Genomic DNA, 19,995 nt, shown 5'->3' with positions numbered 1-19,995 from the left:
ATTAGCAGATGGGAGCTGTAGTTAGTTGGTGGCCACATGTCCCTAATAATTAATAGTTTGGGCTGGAAAAGAGCTTTTTATTATAAGAAGCACTTCAAGATATTCCTGCATTGCAGGAGGGTTGGACTAGATGATCCTCAGGATCCCTTCCAACTCTATGATTCTATGAAAGATTATGTTTACCTGTCTATGCAAGTTGTATGTAAAGGAAGACATTTGTAAGTTTGATAATAATGTGAGCACTTTCAGAACCCTCCTCTTCTTGAACGTGAAATATATATGAAGTTTACCTCAGCTTTCTGGTATTCTTTTTGAACTTCTTAATTAAATCTTCCAAATCCTGGTTTCTTTTCTCTAAACTGCCAGTAAGAGACAATTTAACCGATTGGTACATTTGTTTCAGTTATATGCAGTATGTTCTCATAGAATTTATCAAGATATAGGCTGTGTACTAAGTCACTGCGATGACGACTTGCAAACTGCTATTCCAGTCTGAAACACATTTACTTGGAAATAAGTTGAATTGATGTCAATGGAGTTTGCTTCCAAGAAAAATAAAAAATGTTTTGAGACTCGGGATACAAATAAACTTTTTTTAAAAAACAGGCAGCTAAAGTTATTGGTTTGTAGATTGATTTGCAATTTCACTTTTTCAATCCAAAAAGAGTTTCTTCAGATGTGTCTGAAATTTGTATCTGAAATAATAATGGAATTGTCATAATTTTGATTTCTTACCTACCCTTTCCTGAGGGCTGAAAGCAACATCACATTTAAAAAATGATCACCCAGCAAACCCCAATATAAAATATAAACTACTGCACTAAATATATGAGAACTCCAAAGGCGTGCCTTGAAAGCCGGTCTACAGAAGAAGGTGTTGCAACACTTCCTGAAAGTCCTTTAAGTTCAAGTTTCAAAGATTCCCCAAGAGAAGTGAATTTGGGACAGGCATAAAATCACCTCTACATGCCTTCGCTGTTTCGATTTAATGCTGCATCTTGTACATGTATAAAGTTCACTTTCCCCCTAAGCCTCTTAATTCGCTTGCGACCACTCACAAAATACCTGACTTTGCCACTTTCTTCCAGGTAGGAAGAAATAAGCCTGACTTTACTGAAATTAACGAATAACTCCCGTTTACTATTTACTGTTTATTTATCAGTCAGAATTTGTATGTCTTCATGTAACATAAACTTCTCTGGCAGTTTAACAAACAAACAAACAAACAAATATGGAAGCCACGTAAAGGCAAAATAAGGCACAAAATCAAAAGCAGCATAAAGAAAACAAAAATGAACCCACATCCCCAAAGTGAAAACACAGATTTAAAAACTGAGGGGCTCTTTCTCTGTCATAAAGCACCCTTAGTGTGGGGCACTTTTGTGTGAGAGGAGGAGTAGGGCAAGGACCTTTTTGTCACACAAAAGCACCTGAGGAAGACGTGAAGTGTGACCCAGGACAATGTGGCTAAGGGAAAGTCCTGAGGGACAATTATTCTGTCCGTTATGTTTCTTCCTGTCACTCAATCCCAAAATCAATCCCTGGCCATTGCTAATGTGACTGCAGACAGAGAGGCCTGGGGAGTGATCTTTGGCCCTCAGGCCTGAGGTTCCCAACCCTCCAATAAGGGGAAATGGCCTGCTTGATGCTGATTCTTCCATTTTGTTTTCCCTTGATACTACCCGACACTTGTTTTCATCCCTGTGGGATTCCAGGTTCCCCCCCCCCCCCAAATTTGAGAGGTTAATAAAATCCCAAAACAGTGGCAGAATTTAAAAAAGGGGGGGGGAGTAGGAGGATCTATCTGTGTTGATCTATCTGTGGCTCTTATTTGGTGAAAAGCACCCCCTTCTTACTGAGGCTTCCTTACACATGGATGTCGTGCCATGCATCATTTGCCACTTAAAATAGCGGTGTGGTCAGGTGTGAACCTGGAACAGACTAAGCCCTGAGATTGCATCTTTAGGCTGCTTCCACACCAAAACAGCCCAAGTTAATTTGCAACCCCAGAGAACATTGAGCTGAACACATTAAAGCCATGTGCTTTAATATCAGCCCAACATTTGGTTCAAGAGTTGCTAATCTGAAGTGGCTCTATAAAATACTGCAGTGCTAAAACACCTGATTACATGCGGTCTAACCAAGTAACTGCATGAAACCAAGCACAAGATTTCATTTAGGTTCCACTCAATTTTCCAAGTGCAGGAATTGTCTCTTACTATGTGTTTCTGGAACATATACAACAGAAAATAATCCAGCAGCAGTGCTGTACCTACTCAGATATTTCTGAATTGGCTTGTTCAAGCCTTTTGTCAGCGCATTCAATAATTTCCTCATATGATGTCACCTTTTAAAATAAAATCAGAAAATGATTTAGCATAGTACAAAAGAGAAAACAACCAGTGAAATCTCCATTAAAGCATAATATTATCACATCTTTGATTGTACTGTATATGATATTTTATTAATTGTGAGCTGCCTTGAATACACTTGTAAATCCTGCCTTTTTGCAACATTATAGCAATACGTACGGTAAATATCAACATTATCACTGATCTATGGAACTTCATCCACATGAGCACTGCATATAGATATCCATTTTTTAAAATCACTGCATATAATCCCAGTGAATCCACTGGGGTAATTAAATGAGTTAAATGGGATGGAGGTGGATCTTACTGGTATGTTTACACTATCACTCTGCACTATGACAAGGGTGGAACACATGTGATCCTGCAAGTGAACGGCATCTCTCCAAAAAGAAAAAAATTCCTTCAGTAGCACCTTAAAGACCAACTAAGTTTTTATTTTGGTATGAGCTTTCGTGTGCATGCACACTTCTTCAGATATATCTTGGTATCTGAAGAAGTGTGCATGCACACGAAAGCTCATACCAAAATAAAAACTTAGTTGGTCTTTAAGGTGCTACTGAAGGAATTTTTTTATTTTACTTCGATCCAGACCAACACGGCTACCTACCTGTCTCCAAAAAGAGATTTTTACAGCCTGCATCTTTGCCATTCTTTTTGTAATGAAAACAAGTTCTTTCCTTTTAAGTCATCTGGAACATTTTATTCTTTAGTTTACTGCCAATAGATGGAGAGTTGCTTGCTCTTACTTCTGAAAACTCTGTGAGTAAAATTTTTGCAAAGTTAAGTGTCTGTGATTTATTCTAGCCTAAGCATTTTTTGTGGGAAATGTTTGTTCAAAGGTGGATGAAGCCAGGTGTAAATCTAACCAAGTTTCAATGTGCTTGGAGCTTTGTTTCAGGGATGTCAGTAGCTCAGTAAAGAGCTTCCAGACACATCTGGCCATGGTTGGGACTGGGAGCAGAATGCTGGACAAGATAAACCTGCACCCGATCTAGCAATGGAGTTAGTACTACTGGAGTTAGTACAACTCCAGATTACAGTTACTATGTTTTGAAAGTGAATTGAGTTTTTCAACCTTGTCAGAGTAACATCAGCTCATGCTCATACCTTGCATGTCAAGCTGCCCAAGTCCTTCTGAAGCTCGACAATTTCTCCAGTGAGCTTCTTGCATACTTCTTCTTTGGATGCCAAATTAGCTTCCAGTACTTTAATCTTTCCAAAGAAAGAATGTCTCATTAAAATTAATGGATATAACTTGGCCAGGTTGACTCATTTTAATGGGTCTACTCTGAGTAAAAGGTCATTGAATACCACCCATTATTTTTGTGTTCTCCAAAGGGCCTAGCACATTAGTAGTGCTAGTCATGCTCAGCCATAGATTAAGCTTGTCAACACCAACTATTTTTATTGGGATACATCCTGGGAACAGCTGGTACAATTAACACATCATCCCAGGAGTGTGACCACTTCCATATTTTTTCCTTGGGAAAGTTAATGCTTCTTGAACGAAGTAATGGATTAAGACAAGAAAGGGAACTACCCATACAAACATGTGCTTATAGGGCAATTTGTTTCATCCAGAAATTATTTTGTGTGGAAGTGCCTCTAGAAGTGCACCCAGGAGCTATTCCAAGCAAACGTCTCTTGGCTCTTTGCTTATAGAATCATAGAACTGTAAAGTTGGAAGGGGTTCTGAGGATCATCTAGTCCAGGCATGTCAAACCTGCAGCCCTCCAGATGTTTCGGACTACAATTCCCATCTTCCCCAAGCACTTGTGCTGCTAGCTAGGGATCATGGGAGTTGTAGGCCAAAACATCTGGAGGGCCGCAGGTTTGGCATGCCTGAATTCTAGTCCAACCCCCTGCAATGCAGGAATATACAGCTGTCCCACATGGGGATTGAACCCATGACCATGGCGTTATCAGCACCACACTTTAACCAACGGAGCTATCCATTATGAGGGCTAATTCCTTTGTTGCTGTTTTGGGCTAAAACTGATCCCTTTGGACAACCATGAGGGGGCAACCATCAGGCATGTAACAGAATCAGGAACAGAATTCCCACGGATGTCTTCTGAAAACCTTCCAAGGATTTAAGTCTTGCCAAGGATAACAGGAATCCCAGTTTTCTGGAAATGGAAGCAATTTCATGGAAATGATTCCTGAGCCCTCTTTCTCTCACATCTACTCACATCAGCTTGGAGCTCATCAATTTGCTTGTGGTATTCACTCAGTTTTGTTCTCAGAAGATCAGGCAGGTCTCCGCCATTTTCTGATTCCTCTTCGACAGCTTCTGTAGCCTGTGACTAAATACCCATTCAGAACAATGCATTAGCCTTTAATAGCATAGCCCTAGTATGTTTACTTGGAAGTAAGTCCTGCTTACTTCCACTTGGCTTACTCCCTAATAAGTCTGTTTAGGAACGTAACCCATATTTGCTACTTTTCTTAGCAATAGTAGGCCTTTATTACGTATACATAGCAAGTCTGCAGTATTTACCTCATGGCTAAGTCCCCCCCAAGTTAGTATACAGGACTGCAGCCATATTAATGGAACTTCTTGTTTTAAGTTAATGCTCCATAATACACGAAATCCAATTCCCCTTCTGATTTTCTTTTAATTTCTGTTCTTTTTCATAATATTGAACTCACCTCGGTATCAGGGTCTTCAGACGCTTTCTCATTAATTATCAACTTCCTCATGGCTGCTATGTTTTCCTTGTGCTTCCTCAACTAAATACAGTATTTATGGGGATGAATTATAAGCAAACGAGAGGGGAAGGAAAGGAAAAATTGAATGTATTTCATTCAGTTGTGTCTTGCTTCTCTTCTCCCCAGACTTTCTTATATGCTATACATATATCCCAAAGCAAAACTGACATATTCAAGAAGCAGCAAATTTTATTCATGTTTAGTCACTATCCATCTTGCTATGGCACATTAATTGACCCCAGCAGACTGCTCCTGTACTTGTGGCACGGCATGTACTTCACTTTATCGCTTATTTGTAAGAAATATGGGGATTGATGGTTGAAATGTATGGTTTTTGTCCGTATGACAGAATGCAGAGAATCCTTATGAAGTTCACCTGCCACTGCACAGCATTCTCATGAACAAGACTCAGACGTACAGACCAACCTCCTATCGAGAATAGCTGTATCTGCCCTGAATTCATAAGTGGTACTTTATGGATTTATATATTTTCTGTCGTATGCAGACCACAGAGCTTTTCTCAGAACCTAACTATCAATCTCAGAGTGGCTCAAAGGAGCACACCGCAGCCGTCGCTGCCATTGCTACAGTGGCGGTGGCAGCAGGTGATGCATTCCTCAGAAGCTGAATCTGCTGCCCTGGTGGATCCTGCTGCCTGAGGTGGTTGCCTCACATTACCTCATGAATGGGCCGGTCCTGCAGAGGGGGCATCTGGTGAAGGGTCTCAAGTGATGAACACAGGGTCCGGATATATTCAAGTTAGGGGTAGCATTCTGTTAGATATCAGGGTCCTGAGCCATATAGAGCTTTGCAGGTTGAAACCAACACTTTGTTCCTGTCAGCAGTCTTGCCGCTATATTCTGCACCAGCTGCAGTTTCCAAGCCATCTTATGGTTTCATTATTCTTTATTCGATTTATATACCCTCCATCAAAAGGTCTGAGGGTGGTTCACAAAGCAAAAATACAAAGTCTCAAATACAGCATGTTTAGAAGATAATTAGCTATTTTGACATGAGGGTTAAGGACGACAGGGGAAACAACCAGTGTCCCTACCTCTTTCTCCAAGCTTTTCTTTTTAAATAACAGGTGCTGCATTTTCCCCTTCACTTCAATAACAGTTTCACTTTCCGTGGAACATTCAGCAATTGCCTGATTATCTGTGTCCTATCAAACAACAGTGACATAAAACGAACATTGTTTAAACTCCAAATTGACGCCAATTAGTTTCCTAAGAATTAATGCATCACTTGTAATAAAGTGAATTTCTAAACAGGATGGTTGTAGAGCAGCAATTCCCTGATTGTGCTGGAGAGGAAGCTGTTGTACTGTGAGAAAACGGTTTGCACGTTTCAAGAAATAAATCAATCCAAATAATTCAAGTTCCACCCCACAGGAAGCTGTTCTGCACCCAAATCGCTCCCCTGGTCTTGCCTCCTTCCTGGTAGGAGACATGGCTAGATGCTCATGCAGAAACAGACAAAATCGGCTCTTTTGAGTAAAGTGATTCTTACTCATAGACAAAATGGATGCCCATATGAACCCGCTCCTGCATTTACTGGACACATGAAGGAGAATTGGGAATGCAACTACCGGCCACATCCCTCCCAAATCATTGAGCATTGACATTAACCAGAAGCGGGACATACATGTGTATGCCTGTATGCATGTTCAACTGACCAGCTGTCCTGGACAATCAGGGCTCACAATTGCACAGAGAAGCCTGATACAATTGGTCCTGCACAAGGTCCCTTTTTTTCTTAATGCAGAAGACCCAGCTGCTGGAGAGGCATGGCCAGCAGGCATGTTAAGTTCAGGGGAGGACAGCCAGTGAGGGCCTTCCTTGTATTCCCCTCAAGCATTCACGGAATGCTTGAAGGAATTCGTAGGGACACCCCTTAAAAAAAAGAAGCCCATTTGTAGGCAAGGATGAAGCGCAGTTTGAATCAGAGTTGAAGTGTGCCTCAGGTATCGGAAGTTTAGGTAATACGTAAAAACAACAACGGGAAAGCTTGTAAACATCACTGAAGACAGCAGGGAAATAAAAGGGTGAGATTCAGAGAAAAGAAGGCACATTTCAGCCATTGGTTTCAACAGAAGAGTTTTATTGAGTAGTGAATTTGCTCCGTAGCAAACATTCTTGGGATGGCTTAGCACACGCACAAAACCAAGGCAAGACTGGTTCTCCATCTGGGAGAAGCAGCGAGCAGCCTTGTCTTTAGAAGGAAGGCGGCCGTTCTTTCCCCACTGCTTTTCAGAGTTGCTCACTCATCAGTTGTTTGTTTCCTTAGCGTACTTCCAGACGTACTTGACCTGGCAATCCACATGTGGATTATGGTGATCCCCATAATCTTTGTAGAAGTACTTCTTCTCTCACTTCCTGTTTACTGCTACCAGTGCTAGGGGAGGTGACTCTCTAGAAGCACTCTGAGGAGTTACATAGATCCACATAACCTGATGGAAAAGCACTTCCTATTTTCCACGGATTCCTACGTGAGACTGAAGAATGTAGCCACATGTGAACCAGAGTGTATATTCCTTGGAAGGAATCAGATTCATTGACCGCTGAGGCATGGGTACCATGTAAGGAACTCTACTGGTATGAAATGCTACTGAACATTACAACACAGTACAACATGGCACTCTTCTTAACCAAGTATCTCCAACAGAACTCAAGGGTTGTTACTCAGTTTGCTTCGAGCTGTGATTCTATTCTTTTCAGAGTTGGAAAAAATTCCTACTCAGCTGGTTTAGAACAGGGATTTGATGTTTTCTGAAGTTTTTTTTTAATGGCAAAATGTCAGGATGCACCCTGCCATTTGAATATGTCACCAAAGACGCTAATAAGCAACTATGCTCTGCATTAACAAATACTTCCCCTTGTTTAGTCCTGTGGGAAAATTGAATTGTAAAGACTTTCCCATACACTTGACTTCAATGCTCATGGAAATGTAACGCAAGCTATCGCTTTGTGTACTATATAACTTTGCCTGTACCGTTGCAGGCAAAATAATATAAAAGCGCACCCATGCCCAGTTCACATCAGAGATTATGCTACACATTTGAAGAAAGTCCCATACACTGCACTAACAAAGATACCTTGTCATGATTGCCTGAACTAGTCCTCTGCCTGCAAAGGTATTTTCATAATAATGAGGGATGGAACCTTGACATTTACGAAGCACAAAAAGTTAGTGGGTAGTATACAAAAATGATGGGGGAACTCGCCAAGTATACATGCAGATATTTAATTAAAACCTAAGTGTATACCTTGATAGTTATTTGTTCAAAGTGCACCACTGGCCACATAGAGAGCAGGAGGAGATAACCAGGTGTTTCCTATGTGATCCATAGGTGTCCAACTTTTAAAAATTGGGAGGCACATTTAAACGTACCACAACCACTGCGTAGGCACTATCCAAGGACTCAAGGAAGAGCACACAATAAAACACAAAAGTGGTCAGTACTGTTTCTGTCTGGTGTACTTGTGTGAACAAAATCATGCTTGGTTTGGGCAGGCTACCCCTGCAGGCCACTGTTCAAGGCATTTCCCTTCTGCCATTCTGTTTCCCACCCTCTCTGAACCCCTGCAACAAAACAAAACAACAACCCAGACAGAGAATGTTGCATTTGTGTCATGTCTGATAGTTAATTGATTTAGGAGCCAGAGAAGTGCTGCTTCCTAAATACAGTAGTAACACCCATGTGATCTGCCTGCATAATGGTGCTGGAAGAAAAGCTGGAGGGAAAGGAAATATAAAAAGACTGATTTGTTTTACTGGCAGAGTTGAAAGATCCTTTATTTCAATCTTGTTGGAAATATACAGTACAGTGTATACTGGGTGACGGGCTGTTCTGGATGGACCATAGAATTCATGTTTTAGGTGCTATCAAGGTGGCTATTGAAAAGGGCTGTGGTATTTTGCATTACCTGGCAGGTAAGTAATCCTTCCGCAAGAGCCAGAAGACTGCAGATTTTTGACAAGAGGTGAGATGCTTTCTGGACATAAGGAGAATTGAAATGGTCTTCTTCACTGTGGAGATCTCTGATGGACAAAGCTGAATGCATTGACTTCATGTTCTGTTTTGACAAAGGATACAGTGAGGTACATTAGATTATAAGAAAAGAAATGCGAAAACAGGTTGAACATAGAATATCGGCACTGTAAACCTATTAAGAAGCATTATGGAAGCAAAATATATTATGGGGTTTTGATTGCCTACAGCAGGCTTCCTCGACCTCGGCCCTCCAGATGTTTTGAGACTACAGTTCCCATCATCCCTGACCACTGGTCCTGCTAGCTAGGGATTCATAGGAGTTGTAGGCCAAAAACATCTGGAGGGCAGAGGTTGAGGAAGCCTGGCCTACAGCTATGATGGGGGGGGGAAGTAAGCTTAAAACTTGTGTTTCCTCCTACCCTAAGTTCAATATTTTATTTAAAACAAACACCAGAACAAGAAATATATATAGTGTATAAAGATCTCTGCAATAAGTCTTTTTTTTTACAACAAGCTACTCCAAAATCATTGCCATCTTTTGTCCAACTGCTGTTCATAATTGTATGAACATTTCCAAAAGTACGTTTTGCTTAAAAGTAAACATTCCAGGAGCTTAAAAAGGCATTTCAGTTTAAATGCATGTTTGCGATTTTTTAAGAGAGAAAATAGGCTAACATCTCATCCTTCTTCTTTTTTTGGCATTCTTTTAAAATGGAATGTACTTCTTACTACTTCCATTTGGAAAAGGGTGCAGTTTTGACAGAAACTGAAGGCTGAAAGCACCCACACATGCACTCAGACAAAAATTCAAAATAGTAATGATAAAGCTCAGGGGTGTTGCCCTTAATGGTATAAAACTGAGCATACCAAAAGAAACCTTCCCAGAATGTGCATGCTCCACTCAATTATTTCTTCTTTCTTTCTCAACTCTTCCCTCTTTAATCCAAGTTCATATCTGAGAACCTGGATCATTTGGGAATGCAGCTGCTCCTAATATGAAGAGAGTGCAAGAACATCAGCTTAGGTTATTTGTATATCCCTGAAAACAAACACTCATACTTTGTCAATCTTCACATTCACAGTTACTGTTAGGAACCAAACTAGATGTGACCTGGGGTGGGGTGGGGAGGGGAAACCTCTTCACCACAGAGGAGAATAAAAGCAGGTTTGTGTTGTACCTGATTTTTCCCTATGGCCAACATCCTTCTATAATGTTTACTCACAACTAAGTCCCATTCTGTAAAGGTTCCTTTCCAATGTTATTTAAACACTTCCTGTTTTCTAGTCCCATTCATTTCATTGCCTTATGTTGCTGACACTTAGGGAATTAAGTTATAAATAGTCTCTTGACTACTCTAATGTTAGTTTCTGATCCTGGAGTGGGGAAGGCTTTAATTTCCCTGCACTTGGAATAATGAGAGGAAATCAGCAATTAACCTTTGTCTTGTGACACTGTGGCCATTCAGACATGTTAAAGGGTGTGATTCATTACTGATCTCGGCAATTAACAGGAAGCAATTAAGTACAACAAACAAGATACAAAACTGTTAACTTAAGGTACAAGAACTCTGAAGAAAAAACTTAATACGTTTTGACCAATTGCCCACATTAATGCTACAATTGCATTTGATAAAAAACAAAAAAAGAAAAGATCAGATCTGGGAAGGAAAACCAAGGATGGTGCAGAAAACACTGGACTGCAATCATAGCTGGATGATAATAGCAACATTAATTGAATCTCTGTGAGTGAACAAAGGATGACAATTCCACAGGAAAGGGCTGGTGTGGAAGCATCTGTAATTTTGAGCTAAGAGCAAATCAAGACCATCAACATTTTGGAATACCTACTTCTCATATTAGCAGTGTATTTCCACTGGCCTGATCCTGTAACAGGAACAGGATGGAGCGGGGAATCTTGCCACAGGGAATGAAGTGAGAAAGAGAAAGCCTGTTTGCTCCTTTAAAAGTATGTGCAAACCTTTAAAAACACACGCACACACACGAAACTACATGCTACTCAATGATTTCGAGATAGCCTTGTATACCTTCAGCGTTTGTGGCTCTCTAATTTGTCTGCACTGCTCTTTCCACCTGGCAGACTCCAGCTGCAAGAAGCGATTCTCCTCTCTGTTCTTTGCCATCTCCTGCTGCAGCCCGCTCGTCTCTGTTCTGAACGCACAGACCTGCTGTTGCATCTTCTCCATCTCGGCCCGCTCGTTCTCAAATTCCGCCTGCAGGAGTTTAATCTGAGCAAGCAGCTTATTGTATCGGCAGCCCAGCCCCTCCCTTTCTGCCAGCCTCTCGTCCTTCTGCTTCTGCAGTTCTGCCTCCAAGGACAAGGAACGCTTCTGAGCGTCCTCACTTTCTCCCCTCAGTTTGTGAAGAATTGACATGGTGTTGCTGGCTTCACGCTCCAATTTTTGTACGACGCGATTCAGTTCTTGTATCTCTTGCTCTTTCTTGCGGAGAGTGCAGACCAGCTCCTTACACTGAGCCATATATTTGGCCTTCTCTTCTACCTCTGCCTGGTGCTTTTCTTGAAGAACTCTGTAGTCTGCACTGAGCTTTTCCAACTGCAGCACCAGAGCCTTCTTCTCAGACCCAAAGTCCTGGAGATCATCCTTAGTGTTTCCTGAAGCTCCCGTCATGCACTTTGGGCACCCCTCTGCCTCTTCCTTCTTTCCTGTGACTTTGCTCATTGTTTCTATGAGATCAGCAGTGTTCTCCTTCAGCTTCCTGATGGTGTCAATAATAAAGTTGTGCTTCATGAAAAAGTCCACCTCCTGCTCTTTAAACCTTTTTGCCAAGGAAACATCACAATGATAAAGGTCCATTACTTGGATCTCTTGCCTCTTTTGGCCTTGCTCTAGTGCCTGGATGATTTTGTTCAAATCCGTATCTCCTTCCTCAAGAAGGAGTTTCTCAATTTCTTTGGTCTTCTCAGAAAATATACTGCCATACTGAAGACCCAAGATATGGGGCAGGTGCTTCTGCTGGTCCAGTTCTAAGTCCTTAATGACCTTGCTGAAGTCCATATCACCTTCTTGAAGCAGCAACTGCTTTGGACTAAATTCTGGGGTGTTCCAGAGTTTGTCTGAAGCTCCATAAGGACTTAAGCAGCAACTCTTTGTTGAATGGGTTGGGGAAAGAGCTTTGTCGCCTCTGTCCCCTTGTATACCTTCTTCTGCCATGAAGGAGGACTTCTCTGGACAGAGAGGTGAAGGCTCAGTGTTATGCTCTCCTTCAGACACATTTTCAAACTGTATTAAAACAGATCATATGATAATCAAAGATTTAAGTCAAAACGTCATGGGTGAAAAGTAATTTCTATGAGATCTGCTTTCTGTAACAAGCGGACGGATGTACTGTAAACTGATGTAAACCGTTGTACTTGCCCTCACATACTCCTTAGTTTCGTCTACCAAGGTATGCAAGCTGGGCAATTGTACAGATTGTTTGTGGTGGACATGATCTAATAATAATAATAATAATAATAATAATAATAATAATAATAATTTATTATTTATACCCCGCCCATCTGGCCGGGTTCCCCCAGCCACTCTGGGCGGCTTCCAAAAAAACAGAAATTCTAAAATACAGAAATCCATCAAACATTAAAAGCTTCCCTAAACAGGGCTGCCTTGAGATGCCTTCTAAAGGTCTGGTAATTGTTCTCTTTGACCTCTAGTGGGAGGGCATTCCACAGGGTGGGTGCCACTACCGAGAAGGCCCTCTGCCTGGTTCCCTGTAACTTGGCTTCTCGTAATGAGGGAACCGCCAGAAGGCCCTCCGAGCTGGACCTCAGTGTCCGGGCAGAACGATGGGGGTGGAGACGCTCCTTCAGGTATACCGGACCGAGGCCGTTTAGGGCTTTAAAGGTCAACACCAACACTTTGAATTGTGCTCGGAAACGTACTGGGAGCCAATGTAGGTCTTTTAGGACCGGTGTTATGTGATCTCGGCGGCCGCTCCCAGTCACCAGTCTAGCTGCCGCATTCTGGATTAGTTGTAGTTTCCGGGTCACCTTCAAAGGTAGCCCCACGTAGAGCGCATTGCAGTAGTCCAAGCGAGAGATAACTAGAGCATGCACCACTCTGGAGAGACAGTCACTGGGCAGGTAGGGACTCAGCCTGCGTACCAGATGGAGCTGATAAACAGCTGTCCTGGACACGGAGTTGACCTGTGCCTCCATGGACAGCTGTGAGTCTAAAATGACTCCCAGGCTGCGCACCTGGTCTTTCATGGGCACAGTTACCCCATTCAGGACCAGGGAGTCCTCCACACCCGCCCGCCTCCTGTCCCCCACAAACAGTACTTCTGTCTTGTCAGGATTCAATCTCAATCTGTTAGCCTTTCTCAACCTTGGGTCCCCAGATGTTGCTGGACTACAACTCCCATCATCCCTGACCACTGGTCCTGTGAGCTAGGGATCATGGGAGTTGTAGGCCAAAAACAAGGTTGAGAAAGGCTGATCTAAAGTCAAACAGATTCATACTTAATTTCTTGGCAGTGCCTTAGTACTAAAAGGTGCTTCACACATGTTTTACACATCATAATTTAGACCTGGGGTGGGGAATGTTTCTCCCCCTGGGTGCTTGCTGCCTTGACTTACAACACATGAAGGTGTTTTGCAGAGTCAATCCATTTAGCGCACTATTGTCTACTCTGACTGTCAATGGCTCATCAAGGTTTCAAACGTAGTTCTTTCCGAGCCCTGCTTCCTGACATCCTTTTGCAGGGGGGATTTTATGTGGGATTGAGACTTTCTGAATGCAAATCATGCCCTCTGCTATTAAACTATGGCCACAACCCAATCATGTGTACATGACTCCACCGAAAGCCGTAATATTTGATGTCATCATCTGTGGTGTCACATCAGCTATTGCTTACTCTTTCAAGTCATCAAGTGATGAACGTCAATATAGAACCAATTCTCATTTAAATTAGATCAAACTATGATCCCCCCTTTTTTTTACTGATGAAGCTGATTGATGCACTATGATAGTACTGCCACTTCTCATGGTTGCTTTTTCTATGATCAATTCTACAATATTTATTACGTTATATATTTCAAAATCTTACATTTTCTGGTAGAAGTATGCTATCGTCCACTTTGTCTTCGCTGATAAAACACGCTATATTGCTCTTGAGACGTTCTTTTAAATCTCTGTTTGACTGCACCAGAGTGCGAATGTAATCTAGGTTTTCATCCACAGCATTTGGCGAAACCGTGAGCTCAAAGTCCTGGAAATCTTTCGTTGATTCATTGTGGTGTCCAGTCTCCATCTGTCAACAAGAAGGATTCAAAGCTGGTTCATTGTATTGGAGTGAAAATATACTACTACAACCATATCTTTGCCAGACACAAAACTCTAAGTCAAAACTTCGGTTTTCAAACATCTCGGCTGCCAAACGATTCAGAAGCCAAACGCTGAAAACCCAGAAGTGAATGCTTCCATTTTCAAATGCGTCTCGAAAGTGAAACAGCTTCTGCGGCACATTTTTCCATTTTCACCATTCACTTTGCCGACAGCCCTTTGATTTTCGGTTTTTGAACGTTTCAGAAGTTGAACAAACTTCTGGAATGGATTGTGTTCGAAAACCAAGGTTCCACTGTATGTTCCTTCCTGTATTTCTCATTATAAAAGATAATAGAAAGAGTACAGAGCTTGGACATCCTGGAAAGGGGTGAAATCTGACAGCATTATTTGAAAAGGGTAGTTAGGGTATCTACTTTTTGGACTTAAGAATTGACACCACCATCTTTCCCATTTACAGCACAGCTAAAGGAAGGCATACCGTATTTCGTTCATCTGCTTTTTCAATCACATTAGAGCCATTCCATTGGACAATTAAGTCTTCATTACCCCCACACACATCTGTCTTCAATAAAGAACCTGTGGCCTGTGTGAGGAAACTTGACACAATGGGTGATTCCTTAACAATGCAGTCCAATAAGGACTCTCCCATGATAGGCACATCTGACGTTTCCACCAGTAACTCCTCCGCTTGCATGGCATTTTCGGTTGTGACTTCCTGTGAATCTTCTGGATCAGATTCTTCCTCCGTTCTGTACCATTCCTCCGGCCAACCCTGCACCCTGCACTGTTGCTCTGATTCTCCTTGGTCCAATAATCCCTCGTTGGATTCCTTCCACTCAGTGATAAAGGAGGAATCTTTCATTATAGGGCAAGTTCTTAGCGTGCTCAATGGCGACAATTGGTCCTCTGATGCATCTTCAAAATCTGCACGATTAAAACAAAAAATACCGTCAAATTCACCGAGAGAACTGGTGGTACTTTTCAGGTGTGCAGGGTTAAAGGTGGGTCTCCTGCTCTCTGTAAGGCACGTTCTAAAGTGAGACAGCAGGTTGAAACCCTCAATCCAGTGATTTAATCCGATATTGCCTCTCATCTTCTAGGGGACCCCATTTGTGATTTATTTATTTTTAAAAAAGAATAGTGCTAGGTTGAGCAATGTGGACTAGGAACACACTAGTGAGGCTTTGCAGTGCTAGTGCCTCTTTAATTAGAAGCTTTTCACAGCTTAAAAGGTAAAGGGACCCCTGACCATTAGGTCCAGTCGTGACCGACTCTGGGGTTGCGCGCTCATCTCGCATTATTGGCCGAGGGAGCCGGCGTTTGTCCGAAGACAGCTTCCAGGTCATGTGGCCAGCATGACAAAGCTGCTTCTGGCGAACCAGAGCAGCACATGGAAACGCCGTTTACCTTCCCGCTGTAGCGGTTCCTATTTATCTACTTGCATTCTGACATGCTTTCGAACTGCTAGGTTGGCAGGAGCTGGGACTAAGCAATGGGAGCTCACCCCATCACAGGGATTCGAACCGCCGACCTTCTGATCAGCAAGCCCTAGGCTCAGTGGTTTAATTGTTTCCTTTCCAGGAAAGGATGCAAAGAATCTGATCCAGCATTACTGAATTGTCCTTAATTGTCCTTTAATTGCTCTATTTGCATTCCCTGCCGAAGAAGGATAATTATTGGTTTTCTCTTTCCAGCCAGAGCAATTGCGTTTTGCTTTTTTTAATTCAACTTTTCACGAGCTAAACTGATGGGCAGTTAAGGCGCAGTTTAGAGACTATGCTGGAAGACTTTTATAATACTATAGTAGGATCTTGGTTGTGAGGAGATATATTGCCAAGTAAGACGGTGGTATTATTTGGGTTGCCAACAGAAATCTTAGATGCTCAAGCTACTCTTACCAACAGGAGGACTATCTTAACAGAGCAATGCCTTGCAACCATTTTTGAGACAGTACAGTTCAGCACTGTGGTACATATCAGGAACTTTTACATGACCAAGCCTCACCTCTTGTATTAGCCATGCTAATAATCACTGTCATGTATAAAAGAATATTTCCATAACCAAAAGTGCTCATGTGTCTGAGGTGCCATGTGAAAGAAGGGATCAGGCTAGTCATTCAAGTGTTCCAGCACCAATTGCTTCATTTGATAGAGTTAAAAAAAGGCACATACCATATGCGAAATCTTCAAACATCAACTCAGAATGATGGTCTTCTTTGTAGAGTGTGCAGTCAAGTCCACTTTTCCTCATTGAATCCTGCACTTCATTCTGGAATAATAATTTTTTAAAAAGTCATTCATAACCTTTGCAACTGACACGAGGTTTAGGACATCAGGACCTCAACAGCAATAAAATGAGCTGCCCTTGAAACCTGTTCAGAATCTTCAACTAGTTTATAATGCACTGACCTTTTCTTTAAAAAAAACTTCATTAAATCACACACACACACACAAAATTACATAAAATACATACATAATAAATACATATAATAAATAAACAACAATGGCAGAAGTTGAGAGTAAAGTGGATGTGAAGAGTCACTGAGAGGAAAAGAGTGGCAGTTTTAAACAATGGCAGAGGTTTGGGTGGAGTGAGCAGGCAGGGACACTGAGGGGAGTGTGAAAGCTTGAAACAAAGTTTGAGTACAGCAAGAAAGAAGATGCATTATCCTTTTGATGTCAGCTTCTGAGTTGTACCCGTCTCTGCTATTTCTACTGGTCAAAGGTTATTTGTTTTTCAAACCAAACCAAACCAAACCAAACCCAACCCAACCCAGTGTTCCATCCCTGCTTTACTCAAACCTCTGTTGTTGTTTAAAACCACCATTTTCATCTCAGTGAGCCTTTACCCCCGCTTTACTCAAACTTGAGACCTGCTCAGTTGGTTTTCGTACGTGTGCCCCCCCTTCTCATAAGCTTCTAGCTAGCATATTGAGGGCAATAATGGTGGCTACACAGCCCAAACAACCACATTCCTAAGCTGCCAGGAGAGAGTACAAGCGATGATTCAAAGAGCACATACTTGGGAGATCTCTGAAGCTGTGCTGCAGCTTTCTAGGTCCAAATAAATGTTGCTGGTGGAAACAGGGTTTACTACTTCACTCATGATAGTTAAAGGCTCCCAGGTGCAAAAAAATAATAATCCTCCTCTGATGTGCTGATTCCTAAAGAAACATAAGATTATTTTCAGCCCATTTCCACATGGTTAAAGCATCATACACAGCCTAAAAGCTATTACATGTCTACTAAGGCATAAAACAAAGCAGGGGCGATTTTATGATTGCACAACCGGTTCATTCGCACTGGGCTGTGCCACCACCACAATGCAGGACAGAAAGAAGTAATTAGAAATCAACCAAACCAAAGGTTTAAAAAGGAGCGGGACTGTTTTAAAGAGTACCTGGAAAAACATTGTTCTCAAACAAAATCTTTGATGTGTTTAGACTAAAGTTTGCAAAGTAAATAACAGATAGATAGCATAAATTATGTAAGAGAAGTAAAACAACACAGTTAAAAAGATAAGGAAGAAGAAAGAAGCCGCAATAAGGTGGAGGGAAGTCACTTGCAAAGAAGTATTGATTTATTTTGGTTTACATTCATGTATAACTTAACTTATTTTGACGAAAGAATGGAAAATGTGTATAATTAACCAATGTAAAACTCAAGAAAGAATATTTTTTTAAAAAAACAAAACAATACAGAACAGAGTGCAAGAGGTAGGGGGAAGTCCGCCACTAAACAAAGCCTCCAAAATAAAAGTACGCCTTAATCTTGCTAGGACTATCACCATGCAGGCCCTTTCTAAGGCAGGGAGGAGGCGTACTAGGGCTATTGCTCTGGGCTTGCCACATGGAGACTGGCATTGCTGCAGCATTGCCAAGTTCTTCCTGCCTTGAATCTCACTATCTTGAGCTCCGCAGTCCTAAGTGGAAAGGCCAGCAAACAAACTCCACCATGTGGTGGTATCGTCCATTTGCCATGACAGCATTAGCAAACAATGGTGACAGCATCTTCCAGGGTCCCTGTGTTCCTCGCTGCCAAATTGCAAACAGTTAGCAGACTCAGCAATGAGGAAGGATGTGACAGTTCCATTCAAAACTACCAGCAGAGAGGAGAACAAAGCCAATTAAGGGCGGTTCTCTTTCTTCTCTCCGGTGACAGAATCCAGTTGAGAAGGAGAAAGGGCACTCTACAAATTATCCAGGCAATATGTAACACAGGGCATCATATTAAATACCAGACACAAAATGTGCAGTTCTGCGAAAAATGTGCAGGTCCAAAAGTATGCCTGCATAGTTCAACATTCAAGCCATGGAAAAGTTATGTTATCTGACAGGAAAAAAACAACACTGATTACAATCACTCCTCTTATGCGAAGCCTGAATTTAGCAGGGCATTAGTGCTGGTAGTGCAGAAATGTTCTGAAAATAAATCTCTTTTCTATCTCTTATGCCTGCAGAGTTTCTGACAAGAGGAGTGATAGATATCCGTTGTATTTTTGCCATCACAAGGCTTCTATCACTTTTCTTACTATTTATTCTTTATTTATCATTGAGCGCAGGGTGTGTGTGTGTGTGTGGAATTTAGCCTTTCCATAACTTTCCCTCTCCCTTTTAGTCGTCTTATCGAGGGAGGTTTAAATGCCAAATTGCTGCTCACAGTTTTCCGGATCCATGGAGATCGCCCCAGGGTTTCCCTCGAGAGGAGGCTGCAACTTGCTTCCTCGATGCCCCGATCTCCTCTGAAGGGGCTGTTGACAGTTTCTCGTTCGTAAAAGCGCACGTGGCCAAAGGCGCGCCAACGTCACAAAGAATCTTAAGCCCCCGCAGCCGTTCCATTTGCAAAGAGGCGAGGAGAGCGCTCAGCTTTAAGAATAAACTCCGCATTTCTTTCGCCGGGCATAATGTATGCAAGCGCAACCCGATCCTCCTTATGCTTCCTTGGAAGTCCTAAAGTTAGGCTCCCCCCCCCCCCGATGTGTAAAGTGTGCAAACAGACTTACTGAACTCCGAGAAAACGTGGAAAGGACCAAGCTGTCAGTTCCGGAAAAATAACGAAGCATGGGATCCCTTGGCAGCCCTTGTGCTCAGACGAACCGCCTGGGATCGACACAGGGCTTTGGGTGCCGAGAACGGGTAGAGACCGACAATATAGCGGAACAATAAGAACATAAAGCGAGCCTGTTGGATCTAAGTCCAACACCCTGGTCTCACTGGCCAACCGGATACCTGCGGCAAACCTGCAAGCGGTGGGCCAGCAGTCTAAGGTTGTTGTTGATGATTTGCAAGCCCAACCCCACTTTCCAGGGAGTAAGCACCACTGAATTCGCCCGGGCTGACAGATTCCGAGCAGACACGTGCAGAAAAATTCTTGAGTTCAGAAATTAAAAGATTCAACCCGGAGCGGGACTGGGTCTTATCAGAGCGCGCATCTTCCTAATTCCGAATGCGTTTGCTGCATGCAAGTGCATCCTGCGCAAATTGTTCAGGGCCCGGGGGCGCGATGCGATGCGATGCACGCGTCCGCCCGGCTCCCCATGCACCCCTCTCCGCGCCGAAGCGAAACTCTTTCCCTCCCTCCGTTGCTCCGGCGCC

The 19,995-nt window shown here is 42.4% G+C and overlaps 1 protein-coding gene across 3 annotated transcripts; it reads right to left on the bottom strand.

The window, feature by feature from the left end:
• CAGE1 (cancer antigen 1) lies at positions 1-19,965 on the bottom strand. 3 transcript variants are annotated; one of them, XM_035125114.2, is made up of 14 exons: positions 19,404-19,965; positions 17,424-17,565; positions 16,574-16,670; positions 14,881-15,326; positions 14,164-14,367; positions 11,127-12,341; positions 9,949-10,071; positions 9,014-9,163; positions 6,139-6,249; positions 5,025-5,105; positions 4,565-4,678; positions 3,480-3,584; positions 2,277-2,347; positions 1-695 (listed from the first exon to the last, which is right to left on the bottom strand). In XM_035125114.2, the coding sequence occupies exons 2-14, from the start codon at positions 17,505-17,507 to the stop codon at positions 653-655; spliced, it is 2,844 nt and encodes a 947-aa protein (XP_034981005.2). In that variant the 5' UTR covers positions 17,508-17,565; positions 19,404-19,965; the 3' UTR covers positions 1-652. The 3 variants fall into 3 exon arrangements, with proteins under 3 accessions (XP_034981005.2, XP_034981003.2, XP_060133964.1); XM_035125112.2 differs by lacking the exon at positions 19,404-19,965 and adding an exon at positions 19,061-19,360; XM_060277981.1 differs by lacking the exons at positions 3,480-3,584; positions 19,404-19,965 and adding an exon at positions 19,061-19,360.
• Between the last annotated feature and the right edge of the window lie 30 nt (positions 19,966-19,995).

This window comes from Zootoca vivipara, chromosome 8 (genome assembly GCF_963506605.1).
Source record: "Zootoca vivipara chromosome 8, rZooViv1.1, whole genome shotgun sequence".
In the NCBI taxonomy this organism is placed as follows: Eukaryota; Metazoa; Chordata; class Lepidosauria; order Squamata; family Lacertidae; genus Zootoca; species Zootoca vivipara.
Note: the sequence above shows the minus strand (reverse complement) of the source record. Positions and strands in the feature narration are given on the sequence as shown.